The 15,753-nt window shown below is 45.4% G+C and overlaps 1 protein-coding gene across 1 annotated transcript in view; it reads left to right on the forward strand.

Moving 5' to 3' along the window:
• Positions 1-14,787, forward strand: part of IFT122 (intraflagellar transport 122) — a 78,083-nt gene extending 63,296 nt beyond the window's left edge. The window contains exons 24-29 of the mRNA XM_015425250.1: positions 3,096-3,261; positions 6,354-6,465; positions 7,670-7,798; positions 8,781-8,860; positions 11,841-12,005; positions 14,659-14,787. Coding sequence (XP_015280736.1) covers positions 3,096-3,261; positions 6,354-6,465; positions 7,670-7,798; positions 8,781-8,860; positions 11,841-12,005; positions 14,659-14,748 — 742 coding nt within the window. The 3' untranslated portion in view covers positions 14,749-14,787. The remainder of the gene's footprint in view (positions 1-3,095; positions 3,262-6,353; positions 6,466-7,669; positions 7,799-8,780; positions 8,861-11,840; positions 12,006-14,658) is intronic.
• Positions 14,788-15,753: the final 966 nt, after the last annotated feature.

Raw genomic sequence — 15,753 nt, forward strand, 5'->3', positions numbered from 1 at the left:
ATTCCGCGTTCTGATGAAACTTCGCCTTCCCTTTTCCCTGGGGGGGGGGGGGCTGGGTCCAGAAATATATGTCTGCTTTTACTGCTGATGATGATGCCTCCCTGAAAGCGTTGCCAGATTGTGTCCGTAGCCCTGAAGGTCTGATTTATTCTGGAGACAAACTGTATGTGCCTATTTCAATGAGGAGGGAGGTGATGGAGTCTGCTCACGGTTCGAAACTGGCAGGGCATTGGAGTTTTGTTAAATCTCTGCAACTCATCCGCAGACAGTTCTGGTGGCCACAGATGCGCAAAGACCTCTTGACTTTTGTTCGGTCCTGCCAAACCTGTGCCTTGACTAAACCCAGAGTGGGCAAGCCTCCTGGTCTTCTGCAGCCACTCCCTACCCCATCGAGACCGTGGGAAGTGGTGTCCATGGACTTTATTACTGACCTCCCTGCGAGCAAAGGGAACACTGTTATTTGGGTGGTTGTTGATTTATTTTCTAAGCAAGCTCATTTTGTGCCTTTTCCTTCCTTGCCTACAGCTCAGAGGTTGGCGAAATCGTTTATGTCTCACGTGGTGAAAATTCATCAATTACCTGCTAAATTAATTTCTGACAGGGGGACCCAATTTGTTTCTAAGTTTTGGAGGGAACTTCTTTCCATTTTAGGGGTGGAACAAGGGCTCAGCAGCGCGTATCATCCTGAGACTGACGGACAAACAGAACGAGTTAATCAGACCCTGGAGCAATATCTTCGTTGTTTTACTAATTATCAACAGAATGATTGGTGTGAATTGTTGCCTCTTGCTGAATATTGTTATAACAATACTGTCCATAGCTCCACGGGCATGTCTCCTTATAAAGCTGTCTCTGGTTACGACAGCCCCCCCCTCCCTTTCCTGGAGGGGATGGGCCAACGTCCTGTGGGGGATGCTGATACATGGTGTATGTCCTTGCAAAATGCATGGCCTCTGCTATGCCAAACGCTTGACGCAGCCAAGGCTGCTTACAAGACCCAGGCAGACAAGGGTAGGGTGGTGGGGTTTGATCTGAAACCTGGGGATCTTGTGTATGTCTCGACCAAGAACATTAAGATGCTGCGGCCTAGCAGGAAATTGGGGTGGAAGTTCATTGGTCCATTCAAAGTGCGTAAAGTCATAAATGATGTAGCGGTTGATGTTGTGTTGCCTAAGAATTTACGTGCTCTGCATTCTGTTTTTCACATGAGCCTGTTGAAGAAGGATCCTGGCCCGTCTCCATGGAGACCTGCGACTACTCCTCCTCCACCTGTTATTTTGGAGGGGGATGAACATTTTGAGATCGCTGATATCCTTGATTGTAAATTGAAACGTGGTACACTCTGGTATCTTATCGAATGGGTTGATTTCGGACCCCAGCACCGCGAATGGGTGGAAGAAGGGGATATTCGGGCCCCTTACCTGATCCGTAGTTTCCACAAGAGGTTCCCGGACAAACCGGGAGGTCTCCCGCCCAGCCCGGGAGATCTCCCGCCCGACCCGGGAGGTGTGTTGTAAGTGTATTTTAAGGGGGGCAGTATGTCAGCAAGCTGCCATTCTGTTTTCTGTGACCTCTGTGTACATATCCTTTCCCTGTTGCACCCGGCTTGGTTTCTATCATCCTGCTCCTGCGTTGGAATGCACAAGATAACTGCTGGAGGTTGTGTGGGGGAGAAGATGCTGTAATGCTTGCCTATTGCTTTTCTCATGAGTACTGCACCTGTGTTTTGTCTGATGTTCTGCCTGGTTCCCATGGACTGGGCGCGCAACCGTTTCTTTAACCCGCCAGCGGGAATGCCATTCATTGGATCTGTATCTGTTTGAATTTCCTTTATTATGCTTGACCTAACTGTGTATCCCCAGTTCTAACAAAGAACGTGTTTGAGTATGTCTTCAACGCTTTGAAATAAATTTTGCTTTTCTTGAAAACGTGGATTTATTCTCGATGCTTGGGGATCCAGCACCTAATCGGTTAAAGTTACTTCTTTCTTTTCTACTCATGGCTCACATCAGCAGAGGAGGGAGAGGGAAGAGATTTTACTTGGCTTCCTTTCCTTCACTGCAGCTCCCTGTTCCATGCTGCATTCTGTTTGCAAGACTTCCCAAGTCATCGAGAGAGGAGTTTCAGGACAAACTGTGATCTGTTTTGAGGAAAAGGAAGGAAGAGAAAGATCCATTCCACCAACTCCTTCCATGAACTCTTTTGCTGGATCCCACGGAGCTCCCCCATTTGCCTGCCAGTCCGGATTTTCTCAGTGTTTGAGTCGAGGCAATTTAAGTCCATGGCAAAACAGCATCCAAATAACCTGGGGCAAGAGCAGGCTGAAACCGGGCTGACCACTGAAAGGAGGTAGTGTAATGCAGAATGGGGGGGGGGGCAGAATAAAAAGAAGGCTGAACTTGATTTGAGTGCAGAATGGGGGGGAAACCCTGGATTAAAAAGAAGGTTGAACTCGATTTTAGTGCAGAATTGCTTGGAGGACACTGCAATGAACATGGATTAAAAAGAGAGTGCAGAAAGGTCCTTAGTTAAGGGGAAGGCAATTTTGGTTTAAGTGACTTCTCTAGACAGCAGATTCTGTCTTTCAGTGGCTGGCTGATCACCTGTCACTGAGGAGGAAGGTCAATTGTTCTGTAAAGTGCGTTGGGACCAATGAATGAAAAGCAGATTGGGGGGTTTTCTGTCTTGTTCACTTGATATCTTCTGCTGGAAGGAAAGGTGCAGACATTTCAGTCAAGGACAAAGGAGTGCTTTAAGAAAACCCATTTTGATGTCCTTCCTGCCCACACCTGGTCTAAAATAAGGATCCTCCATACTGATGGGATCACTCTCTCCCCCTCCCTCCCTCTCCCTCCCTCTCTCTCTCTCTCTCCCTCCCTCCCTCTCTCTCTCTGTGTCATTCCCTTCAGCCTTCATAGCAGTTGTTTCATATTTTGTTTATGTAAACATGCTTATGTAAACAGACGTCTCTAGCAGAGTCCTCTTCCAAGCCCTGGCTTTAGTTGTGCAGCAACGCATAGTTCCTCTGATGGAAGGCAATGATGTGGTTTTTCCTGCCTGCCATATGTACATTTTGTTCCTTAATTTGATTACAGCAATACATTGTTTGCCCTGGCAAAGCAGAGCAAAGCTCTGGGCGCCTATAAATTGGCTCGTCACGCCTATGACAAGTTGCAGGGGCTGCAGATCCCGGCTAGATTTCAGAAATCAATTGAATTGGGAAGCCTGACAATCCGATCCAAGCCTTTCCATGACAGCGAAGTAAGTTCCTGCCTGTGATGTTCTCATCTCTTAACAGCTGGCTTTGGTGCAAAGACGCCTTGTTTTCACGTGCAGAATTGGAGAGGCACCATCAGGAGCAAATGCTGCCTCTCTGCAGAAATACGTTCTGTCCCATTTCCGTCTCCCTATTCAAATGGAAATGAGTGCCTTGCATTTTCAGATGTCTGTCTTTCAAGAAACTGTCTCACCCATTAATTGCTACATGCCGGTGTCTGTTACCAGTGTTCTGACAGGTTGCGTCACCTTCCCTTTCTAAGCACTGTGTACTCCCATAACGGTGTGCTCATGCCTCTGTCCGGCTCTCCAAAAGCAGAGGTCTTCCTCTTTATTTGGACCTGCCCCATTTTGTTTTTGTTTAAAGTAAAACATTTATATTCTGTGCTCCCAGCACAATTCCCTCTAGGTGGATTCCATAGAAAACTTTTTAAAGTAAGAAAAATAAATAACTACCTAAGAGCTCACATGTAAACCATCAAATCCAGCTGCTCAAAAGGCTTTTTAAGACAGCTTTGTTTTAAACCCCATCATGGATCAAAAGCAAGTCAAAGGAGCAGAGTATGATAACAACGGAGGGACAATGTAAACAATAGCATACATGGGACAAGAAAATCCATCAAACAGGCAGTGGGGAGGAAGGCTCAGCTGTATACTCAGCAAAATTAAGAGGGGCAAAGAAAAAGAGAAGCAATCTGGGGAAACAGAATTTTTTTTGTCTGTGCCAGGTGATTCAGCAATGAGGTATGGAATTCCACAGCTAGGGTGCCAGAGTAGATAAGGCTCTGTCCTTGATGATTACCCACCTTCGACAGGTCCTCAGCAGCAAACCTTAATGCAGGAGAAGGTGGTCCTGTATACACTTGGCGTCCCACACAGCTTAGGACTTCATAGGTGAGAGCCAGCACCTTGAATTGTGCCTGGAAGTGAATTGGCAGGCAGGTTAGATCTTTACATTCCAGCATAAGGTGATGCTCACCAGCAAGTAATCATGCGGAGGCATTTGGTGCTCTAGGCAAACGATGACCTTGGCCCCCATCTGTTCCTACATTCTGTTTTCTATAGTGCCCAGCCATCGAGAAGCCAGTAAACACCACACAAGGGGTAGAGTTGCCCCCGCTATGAATCCCAAGCAAGTGGGAGTTCATCTCCTCCTCCTGCAAGCTGGGCCAGAGCTGGTGTTTGAGGTGGTACACTTGGGGGTGGGGTGGGGATTGCTGGGTTGAGATACGAGAAGATGGCAGATGGTGTTGAAGAGGTTGGCGGCAATGCTCCCTCTAAGCTGTGGAGTCTTGTGAGCAAAATTTCTGCTTTGTGAGCTGCTGGCATTAAAGTTGTGAGCGAGCGATTTGGCTACTGCATAAATTAGCTTGCTCTGGAGCCATCCTCCCTGAGCTAAGACAAAAATCTGGGAGCTGGACGCTAAGATTCTGTGAGCTAGCTCACACTAACTCAGAGGAAACACTGGTTGACGGCAAGGGGCTTTGTTCAGTACATCTCCCACAGCAGGTGGAGGGCGGTGAGGCACTCTGGGCTGGGCGAGAGGTTGGGCTGCTAAAGGAGCAACACCAAGACAGAGTCTATGCATGCACTCTTTCTTCCTCTAGGTTTTTTATGGCATACTGACAGCTCCCACCTACTCTCCAACGCTTTCCCTTCTTCCTTCAGCTACTCCTGTGAAGTTATTCGTTGTCAGATGGCTTCCCCCCCCCTTTATTGTCACAAAGGAAGAGGGGAAGATGAGAATGTGAGAAGCTGATGAGAAAAGAGAGCAGGATGCATAGGGCAGCAGCTGCCATTCGAGAAGGGTAGCCTGCGATCCACTTTCATAGGCTTTGCAACCTACTTTTGGGTCCCAACCCACAGGTTGGGAAACACTGCTCTGTGCCATTGCATCTAAAGGGGTGTACAGATCAAAGTAAATTGTATTGTGCAAACTGTTAACCTCAAATTAACAGGGGGGAAATGCTCTCCATCTGGCCACCTGAAATAATATAAACACGACAAGGCCCCGGAGATCCATATAGCTGCCTGAAGCAATTGTGCAATTTAAAAGAACATTTAAGTGAATGAATCGAAAGTCCTATGTTTCATCAAGCCTCTGAGCCAAAAAACCTGTTTCGGTAACCTTTGTTCACATCTTTCTGGCAATGAGTTATGTTTCAGAGTGCTCATCCAATGCTGCGGCAATTGAAAATAGACTATGTAATGGCTCAAGCTGTCGTACTAATGGGAGAATATTTGTGTATGTTAAAAGGGCCTGTGTTCTATGCCGGTGTAAATTTTTTCAGTTTGAAAGAACACAAGAAAATAGGAGCTCTCCTATACAGCTAAATCAGCTAGGGGTCCATTTAAGCCTGGGATTTCAGCTGCCGATAGTGAGCAGATAGCTCCCTCAAGGAGGTTCCCAGTCAGGGTGCAGGGAGGATACCCATCCTGTGCTGTTCTCCAGCAGTCATATGCATGCGGAGTCAAAAACATAGGTTGCGCTCCCCCCCACCCCGGTATCATGCTAGCCAGTGATAGATCTGTTTTCCACGTATTCACCCCTTCATGATAGCTGCTGTCACGTTGTGTGACGATACATTCCATAGGCTGTTGCACTGAGTGATGAAAAGCTTCCATAAGTTATGTCCTGTACATACTGCTTATCGTTTTACACATTTGGGGGGGGGGCAGGTATTTGTTTTTTCTATTTTATTCCCTTTACACTACTCGTGGGTTTCTAAACCTATGACTGTTACGAAAAGAATTAAAAACAAAACAGGCAAACGTTAATCACCCTCCCTCCTCTTTTTCTAAATGAAAAGCCCAGTCAGAGCTAAGCTGCTGATCCCAGCAGAGCTCCTCTACATGGCAATTTTTGCTGGGGATGCTCTCTTAACAGTGCCTTCCACAGTCAAATAACGCACTAGTTTTTAGATGTCTCCCTCTGGTCTCAGTTGCTTGTGCCGCGTTGGAGGTCGCCTTTGAAGAGGCAGCGATTTGGGAGAGGGGTGTGGAGAAAGATCTGCAGAGGGAAGATCTTGTGCTGGTTGTTTTTCAGTGACCTTGCCTCTCTGTGTGTTTCTTCGTAGGAGCTTGTGCCTTTGTGTTATCGCTGTTCTACCAACAACCCTTTGCTGAACAACCTGGGGAATGTCTGCATTAATTGCAGACAACCTTTTGTCTTCTCAGCGTCCTCTTATGGTGTGTTGCAGTATTACAGCTCACGTGGATAAAATGGGTCTATTGCTGTGTCTGGAATTCCTGTTGCTGTTGTGTTAAGTAGCCTAGTAAAGGTAAATGTTCCCTTGCTCGAAAGCCACTCAAATCCGACTCTAGGGTTGTGGTGCTCATCTCCGTTTCAAAGCCGAAGAGCCAGCGCTGTCCGAAGACGTTTCCGTGGTCATGTGGCCGGCATGACTAAACACCAAGGCGCACGGAACGCTGTTACCTTCCCATCGAAGTGGTCCCTATTTATCTACTTGCAGTTTCTTGCTTTCGAACTGCTAGGTTGGCAGGAGCTGGAACTAGAAATGGGAGCTCACTCCGTCTTGCGGCGACTCGGGTCTCGAACTGCTGAACTACCGACCTTCCACAGGCTGCAGTTCAGCGTCTTAACCACTTGAGCCACCGCAGCTCCTAGTCCACCACAAATCCAGCTGTTCTAGCGACCCTAGTTATAACCCTTGGAGAAACCGATGAATGCATCTTGATGATGCCGCTAAATAATTGGGGGGGGGGGAGAAGCAGCTTGTCTTCTGCAAAAGGAGGTCTGTGCCTCACAAGCCTTTTGGAGTTCTTTGAGAAGGTTACGAAGCATGTGGATAAGGGTGACCTGGTAGACATGTTATATTTGGGCTTTTGACAGAGACACCTGAGGAAGCTTAGCAGTCGTGGGATAAAATGAGTGAAGCAACAGGGAGCAGAGAGAAGGACTAAATGGGCAGTCCTTGCAGTGGAGGGAATCCTGCAGTGGGATCCCACAAGGATCAGCACTGGGACTGGGACTATTAATTTTGTTCATACGCAACTGCTGTTTTTTTTTTTTCCCCGGGGGGGGGGGGGGGATGCTTCATTCTTGGGGATGAATCCTATGAAGATGTCCTTTTAAAAAGCAGATCTTCGCTCCAGCTGTGGCAGAACACACTTCTCGCACCGGAGGAAAGCTCCATCGTTAGCGGGTATGGTTCCTCAGATCCAACCCTTTGCTTCTTTATGGGCGTATTAGGAAACGGCTAAAATTATTTGGTAACTAAAAACACTGGCAAAGTGTTCTTACTTGGCGGACACGAGTCCTTCCAGCTGAATATAGGGAATGTGTAAGCCGAGCACTTGCGTTCAACCCGCATGGCATGTATTTTGACGTGCAGTTGTTCTCTCCTATTTGTTTCCCCCTATATCCTTTCAGAAGTCTTGCACCTGGTTGAGTTCTTTTTGGAGGAAGGGATCACTGATGAAGAAGCTGTTGCTCTGATTGACCTGGAAGTACCGAGACTAAACAAAAGCGATGATAAATGGCAAGAGAAGACAACTGACTGTATCCTTCCATTCCTGACAGTTACCTAAGAAAACTGGTTACTGTGACAACTAGATAGTAGCAGCACACAGTCCTAATAAATTTTAAAGCTTTCTTATTTATTTATTTATTTATTTATTTATTTATTTATTATGGGATTTATATCCCGCCCTACCCATACGGCCCTACCCATAAGCACATTAAAAAGATTCAAAAGTAAGTGTTTGCTTTACTCTCAAGAGGATGGGTTTCTTTTCACTGTTACAACCTCCATCCTTCCGCCCAGGAAGATCAGATTGGTCCATCATTATTGCCAGTTGCTGCCATTTTTGCAGGCCAAGCACTCCAGTCTCTATTGGAGTTTCATACTCCTGGCTACAACATAAAGGCATGAAGCCAGAGGGGCTGAAGTCTGTTTTAAAGACCGAATGCCATGTTCAGCAGCATGCAGAAGAAAACTGGGAAGGAATGAAAGTAACAGTATTAATGGGCAGAACAAGTTTGAATCCAGTGGCACCTTTAAGACCAACCAACAAAGTTTTATTCAAAGTATAAGCTTTCGCATGCAAGCGCACTTCCTTATACCTTGGATAAAACTTTTGTTGGTCTTAAAGGTGCCACTGAACTAAACTTTGTTCTGCTGCTTTGGTACCAACACAGCTACCCACCTGAATCTAGCGAAAGGGTGAAAATGGCAGTATTAAAATCTGTTCTTTGGATAGTTATTAACTTCTGGATATGGATCTAATTTCTGTAATCCGCTGGCAAGTTAAGGCTATCCGTTTGTACTGTACAAACAGTTTTGTACTGTTTCTTATAAATTCAAAATTACGTTTACAATATTTGAGCCCTAGAGGTTTTTACAGTTGGATGTAGGAAGATCGGGAAATAGTGATTACTCTTATTGTACTATCGGACTGGTTCTTATTATTTTGATTTTGCACTCGTGTACTTCTATAACATTTTCATTGGCACACGTTTCCTCCCTGACAAACATACCTAGATGCCCAGACAATGAGGCTTGTTTACGAAGCAGATGAGATTGAAGAAGATGATCCATTTACAGCAAAACTGAGTTTTGAGGTTAGAAACAATTTCTTATCCTTCCTACGATCTTTTTCCCAGCCTCATTTCTATGTGCTGTAAATGTGCTAAAGAAAAGACAAATTAGGGAGCTGCTACCAGCAAGTGTTCCTTTCATGCCAGAGATGTGTCCCATCAATAAACATTTCACATTTACCTCCAAGCCTTCCAACGACTGGTCTGGCCATCATGTTTCTTCATACGATCAGTGGAGCATAAGACTGATTAAAGATATGCTACTCAGTAGTTGGCTGACTGGCGGTGCATTACCCAAGCAACTGGAAACAAGTTATGTTGGGAAAATTCCAAGAAGGCTCCCTAGGCTTTACTAAAAGGAGAATTGTTAAGCTCTCGTATGTGCCTGTTGTTTTTAATCAGTATGTGTGTGGGTTTTTAAAAAGAAAATGACTGCTTAATATTTATTTAAGAACACCTCTTCCATTTAAAGTCAAAGCAGTTTTGAATGTGAAGATCAGTGGAGGGCTGTAGAAGGGTATCTAAACAGCCTTTAGTTATTTTTTGTTCCTGTTAGAGAGATGAGTTGGATTCAGATATCATCTGAGGGTGAAATAGATCAGGAACAAACCTGTCTCCGAAATGGAACTTAAATTGCTGTATGGGTTCTGCACAGAAGCATCAGTAGCTTGGAGACAGAAGGTCAAATGGAGACAGGCTTGGATCCAAGGCAGTATTTCTGCAGGCAGGAGGATTTTTACTATCAGAATACAACTTTCCCACCCACTACCACAGTGCTACCAGATATCCCCCCAATGCTGTTGCTGTGGGAGGGACACTTCCCCAGAAACAGCATTTTAAGCTGCAACTGGGCGGAGAGGGTGGAGGGTGTTTGTTTATTTTATTACATTTCTATCCCACCCTCCCCCCTGAACGGGCTCTGGGCATGTTACAACCGAATAAAACCAGCTAAAATATATTGCAATAGTCTAGTTTAGAAGCTAATAACGTAACTCCCAAGATGGCAGTCAATCAACAAAAGCTCCTGGATGAGCCTGTATGTATGCCCAGAATGATCAGAGAGGCCCTATGGGACTGTAATAAGTCCCACAGGGCCCTGATCTCAGCTGGAAGAGCATTCCACCAGACCGGGGCCAGAGCTGAAAAGGCCCTGGCCAAATCTAAGCAGATGTCTTTGGGGCCGGGGATCACCAGAAGATGCTGTTCCAAGGAGCGCAAGGGTCTCTGGGGGACATATGAGGAGAGCCGGTGTTGCACTCTGCATGTGGAAATCCTTTTGCCTGCCCAAATGCTCCACTGGATTGAAGTCATTTAGAGAGGGAAAGCAGTCAGGGCTGTTACCTAGGAAGCCAGGGGGACTTAAGGTGCGTACTGTGGAGTAAGGCATGGAGAACACAATGACATATTAATAAAAATGGCAACCTGGTTTGGGTTCAGTCTTCTTTTAATTCTGTTTTATGGCTGGATTGCTTCAAACAAATTGCCCATCATAGAGATCTTGTCTCTCTGGTTATCCGGAAGGGGGCAGATGAGCATATCCATGGGGTTAGCAAAAACAGAAGCCTGTTGTTCAGCTTTTGATCAGCGTGTAGTTCTTAGATTGAGGTCTGTAGTGCTTTCCAGCACAAAAAGTAGCACTATTGCTCACATTTGTAATTACTTGGTTCAAAGCATGAATTTGCATAGCTTGTAATAATTGCTGGCTCAGTTCCGGACTGAGCCGAAGGGAGCTTGTATACTGCTAATACAAAATGCTGCACGGTTTTGATCAATTTTTTCTCTCCATAACAACGCTGTGAAATAGGTTAGTTGGAAAGCAGGGGCAGATTGGTTATTAAGGCCAATGGAAAAAATCTAGGGGGGTCACCTCCCTGGTCCCAAGTAAAGGGTGGCCCTCAGAGTAGCCACTGCTGTGGTGAGCTGGCGGCCCTAGCAACTGCAGCTGTGGGTGAGCCAGCTGTTGCTGCCCTCCCTGGGTGAGCTGCTGCTAGGGGCCGGGGCAGCTGGTTCACTTGCTGCAGCAGCAAGTGAGCCATCTTTTGTCCCCCCCCCTCCATGGGAGGTGGTCTAGGGGGCAGGACCCTTTGCAGGGCCCTTTTTGCTTCCCAGTTTGCCCCTGTCAGAGAGAACAGGTTGCCAAATTGATAAGGTTAGCAAGGATTTCAACTTGAGCATCTCACATGCACATTTTAGCATTAGAATAGCAATAATCACCTCACTATGTTTGTTGGTATATATGTTCATATCCTATAAAAATAAGAGGACAGTTAGTATTTTGACTGTTTAATTATAGTTATATTGATCCTTTAATTCACCAGGAAAGTTCTCAGTGAGTCACTGCCCTGGCCACTAGCAACAGTGACAGTGGGCACAGGCTTGCCATCATCTCATTCCTTGTGCTGATGTTGGCCAGGTCTAAGCCAAGCAGTCCCTGTGTGTTACCAGTATTGCAGGTGCTGCTTGGCTTTGCTGACTCACGGGTCATTTTGACATCCTGATCATAATGCTCCATCTTCAGTAGTAGATGGAATGCTTTCTCTGTCTTCACTAGTAGATGCAATGCTTTCCAATACTCCACTGCAGCAGAGATGTGCAAGCTCTTCAAGACTAGGAATATTTCCAGGGCTAAATATAGGCTGGAAAGCAAACTGATAGCTCATTGCAAATGCTCCCACACTCTATGTGAAATTAATTTTTGAAAAGGTAACCCATGCATATTCTTTGAAAAGATCTTGTTTCCAGTGCTCCCTCTAAGCTGTGGAGTCTTATGAGCAAAAATTCTACTTTATGAGCTGTTGGCATTAAAGTTGTGAGCGAGCAATTTGGCTACTGCATAAATTAGTTTGCTCTGGAGCCATCCTTCCTGCGCTAAGACAGAAATGCCAGAGGCTAAAAAACTGTGAGCTAGCTCACACTAACTCAGCTTAAAGGGAACACTGCTTGTTTCCCCAACAGTTTGCCAAATTCAAACCATTTTCCTTTTTCAATCCCTTTCTTTCTGCAGCAAGGGGGTTCAGAATTTGTTCCTGTGGTAGTGAACCATGCTGTTCTCAGGTCTATGAGCAGGAGAGATGTGCTGATTAAACGCTGGCCGAAGCCACTGCGGTGGCAGTATTTCCGGTCGTTGTTACCTGAGGCCTCCATTACTATGTGCCCTTCCTGTTTTCAGGTATGAGCAATGTTTACTTTGGGAGAAAAGGAGGCTCTGAATCTTCGAAAGCAAAGGAGATTGTGTGTGTGTGTATGCTGCTGTCTAATTTCAAGCAGTACCCTTGGGAGTTTAAAACTTTGTGCTGGAATGTGGGGTCCCCCAAGATGCACTTCTCTCCCCAGTGTTATTTGACATCTACATGTATCCCCTCACCTAGCCTGGGGTTTTGGGCTGGGGTGTCACCAGTATGCGGATGACACCCAACTATTTCTGTTGATGGGTGGCCGGCTGGATGCCATTCCCGTGAATTTAGCCAAGGGAATGGAGGCCGTGGCTGGGTGGTTAAAACAGAGTCGGCTGAAACTGAATCCAGGTAAGATGGAGGTTCTGTGGCTGACTGTGTGGGGGGAGCCGTGGTTGGGTTGCCGATTCCCGACTCTTGACCGTGTGCCCTTATCAGCTAGGTTAGGCAGCTATGCAGTTCATGCAACAGTCACCTCCAGGGTAGACTCCTGGAGCATGATACTTGAACATGGTACTGGACATGGTAATTGAAAGTGTCAGATTACAAAGGGAAGCCATTGAAATTCACAAACATAAACATAATTTCAAGAGGAAAGAAGAGAGTTTAAAAATAAATAGGACATGGCTTCCTGTCCTGAAAAACACAAAAGGCTTTACATCAGACAATAGCACTACAGATAAGATTAGAATTTCAACAACCTCCTCAGGAAACAAAAGAACCTCCTCAGGAAAGCTCCTCCATTAGCATGTCCATAGCCTGGGGAACTCCTGCAAGACAATGACTCGGCCCTACCCACCTTCTGGAGTAGATATAAATTTACTGCCTACCATTTTCTTCTCACCTTGACACAGAGAGTATCCCATCTTTCTGTGTTTATCCCTCTGAGGATGCCAGTCACAGCTACTGGCGAAACGTCAGGTTGTACAATGCCAAGACCACGGCCACACATCCCGGAAAATCTACAGCAACTAATAACCTATGAACTGAACTTATTTTGGAATGTTCCTCCTTCATTTTTCTGACGGTTTTACATGTAGATGCAACTTTCATGGAAATACAGTAAAATCTTTGCTGTCTAGCACTTGATCATCCAAAGTGGTCAGCTCTCTGGCATCCCCCAGAGGGCAAGCTCCTCCTCTGTCCCCATACACTCGTAGATTCAGGTGTGGGTACACTCCCTTGGTGCCTCTGGCCATGGCTGCGCTTCTGACAGAACTGCCAGCTGACATCATCCTCGGGTGCCTCCTTCTCCCTCAGCCTTTGCCTCAAGCAGACAGAAGCCAGCTGTGCCAGAGGACTTCCCAGGTAGCTTGTGTGGTTGTCTGCCTGCTGTAAAGGATGGCTCCATGGTTTGAGAGAAGGGGGAAGGGACTCACCAGCTGTGAGGGTAGTTGCCATGGCTTGCCCCACGGTAGGGGGGGTTGATTGTTGCACATACCTCTGGGAAGGGGACATGGCAGAACAATAAGCTTGTGTTTCCAGCACATTTGTGTAGCCGGCAACACACATTCCTCATGGGTGCTGGATAACAAAACATTTACTGTAGTCAAATAGTTAATAGATTGCTTTCTTGCCATGGGCTTAAGGTTTGTAGTGCAGCAGGGGGAAGTACAACTTCCTGGCCATGTTAAACCGAGGGTACATTTGACTGCTCTTAATGTTTAACCAGTCTTTATTAAGTGATCTTGTTTATGTGCTCTTCCCCTAAGGTAGAGTTTGCTTAGCCATGAATCCTTCAAGGGGGAATGTGGCAAAATGTTCAACAATCCCTACTCAGATTGTTCCAAGTAGGGCAAGTTCATTCTTGGAGAATAGTGGTTTGCATGAACTGAAAACTGACATCTTTGTGACAACTGAACAGTCCTTCAGATTGTAGCTTCCAGTGGGATAGCTGTATCACTTGTATCAGAAGCAGCCAAGAGTGCTGTGATACCTTTTAAAGAACAACAGATTTATTGTGACATAACCTTTCATGGATGAAGGCCCACTTCATTGCGTGTATGAATGGTCACCTCAGCTGCCAGGAGTGCACAGGAGAAAATTTTGTAGACAGTGGGGGCCTGGAATGTAACAAGCCAGCATTCATTCTGTTGCATTTCTGTGGGGAGTTCAAATGTATACAGTGGAGGGACAGAGCAATCAGTTCAGAGAACAACAATCTTGTATCACCAAATTTTCCTTCCAGTCAAGACCTGAAAAAAGTTATTTACTTTCTCTAACGAAAGTAAATATGCTAGTGGACTCTAGGCCACCAGTTCACACTTGTGCCTCCCTCTTGAAGCGTCTTTGTTATGATGGAAGCAATTCTGAACTTCTCTACTCAGAAATGTCCCATTTCATTCAGTCTGGCTTAGTGTTCTGGGAGATTGCAGTGTTCTCCCTTGAACTGCTGATGGCTGCCACTTTAATAGCAGGTGTGCAGAGACTGATAAGTTTGTCCGACATAAACAGCAGAAGGGCAGGGTTGGCAGTAGGATGTGCACAGAATGGGCCCCTAATGGCACGGCTGAGGTTATTGACGTCCTGTAATACAAAGTGAAGAAGTATCACAGATAGTTTAGGCTTAATCCTGCCCGCACACCTTTCCCCTTTGCACTGTGACTTCTCTTGAGGCACACCTTTTCATTTCCGTCCCTCATTTTACAGATGTTTCATTCAGAAGATTATGAGGTTGTGGTGCTCCAGCATAACTGCTGTCCATATTGTCGGAGGAAGATAGATGAATCCTACCAGTGAGCGAGACTGGCCCCTCAGCCGGGGGCAAGCCTGCTGCTGTCAGGCTAGGAAATGTGTTTCCGAGGGTTGTCAGGCTTTCTTAACAGTCTGTTCCTTTGCGTTATATGAGAGATTCTTATTTTCCTATTTTTGTGTATTGAATCAATAATTGAAGGGAATAAACTATCAAAAGTCACTTTTTGTGTTACTCTCAAAGAAAATATGTATATAAATTATATATATGTAAGTATAACAAGTTTAATTGCAGAATTTGTATGACTGCTGTATGATTTGTGTGTCTGTGAAGTTAAATAGAAAAGAACTTGTACATGGAGCTATATTGGGGGGGGCACCTGCTGTGCTCTTGACATTTTCATGACAGCCTGTCACTTTGTCACAGATTGAACAATACCTTTTAGGGTGAGACTCTGCCTAAAGAAAACTTGCTGGTGTTACACCTGCTAGCATTCATCTGAGTCCCAAGCCCCCTTTGCAATATTTCTAAGAAAATGCATTGATTTCTTTTTTTAAAGAAACACATTTTGTTTTTCGTTTCAATATATGTTCTAGACCTCTGTTGAAACTGCAGTTGTGCCAGAAACAGGCCACCATAATTTAAACACAATTAATAAAGTACACTTCCTGAAGATCTTATTTTTTGAGAAGTGTCTCCTGAAATTTAGTTTCAAAGACTGTCAGTGTAATGTTAGCTATATAGAATTTAATACAGAAAGGCTTCATGAGGATATAGATATGTCAGCATACTTCCACATGTGCAGTATAAGTTACCCCGATTACTAGAAACATCTGAATACAGAACATCTGTAGGTCTTTTCCTTGAAACAAGAGGACATGAAGAGGAACCTCACAGAAGATGAACCTTAAATACTTCCACCTAATTTACTCAGTTGAATTTTGGTACTCATGTTGCTGAAAATATTCTGATGATTAAAGATGTCTAAATGTAGCATTTGTATATCCCTGCCTCGTGGGCGGGGGTGCATGACATGTACCTCAAAATAGATA

Source organism: Gekko japonicus, unplaced genomic scaffold (assembly GCF_001447785.1).
Source record: "Gekko japonicus isolate JY-2015 unplaced genomic scaffold, Gekko_japonicus_V1.1 scaffold2, whole genome shotgun sequence".
NCBI classification, from domain to species: domain Eukaryota; kingdom Metazoa; phylum Chordata; class Lepidosauria; order Squamata; family Gekkonidae; genus Gekko; species Gekko japonicus.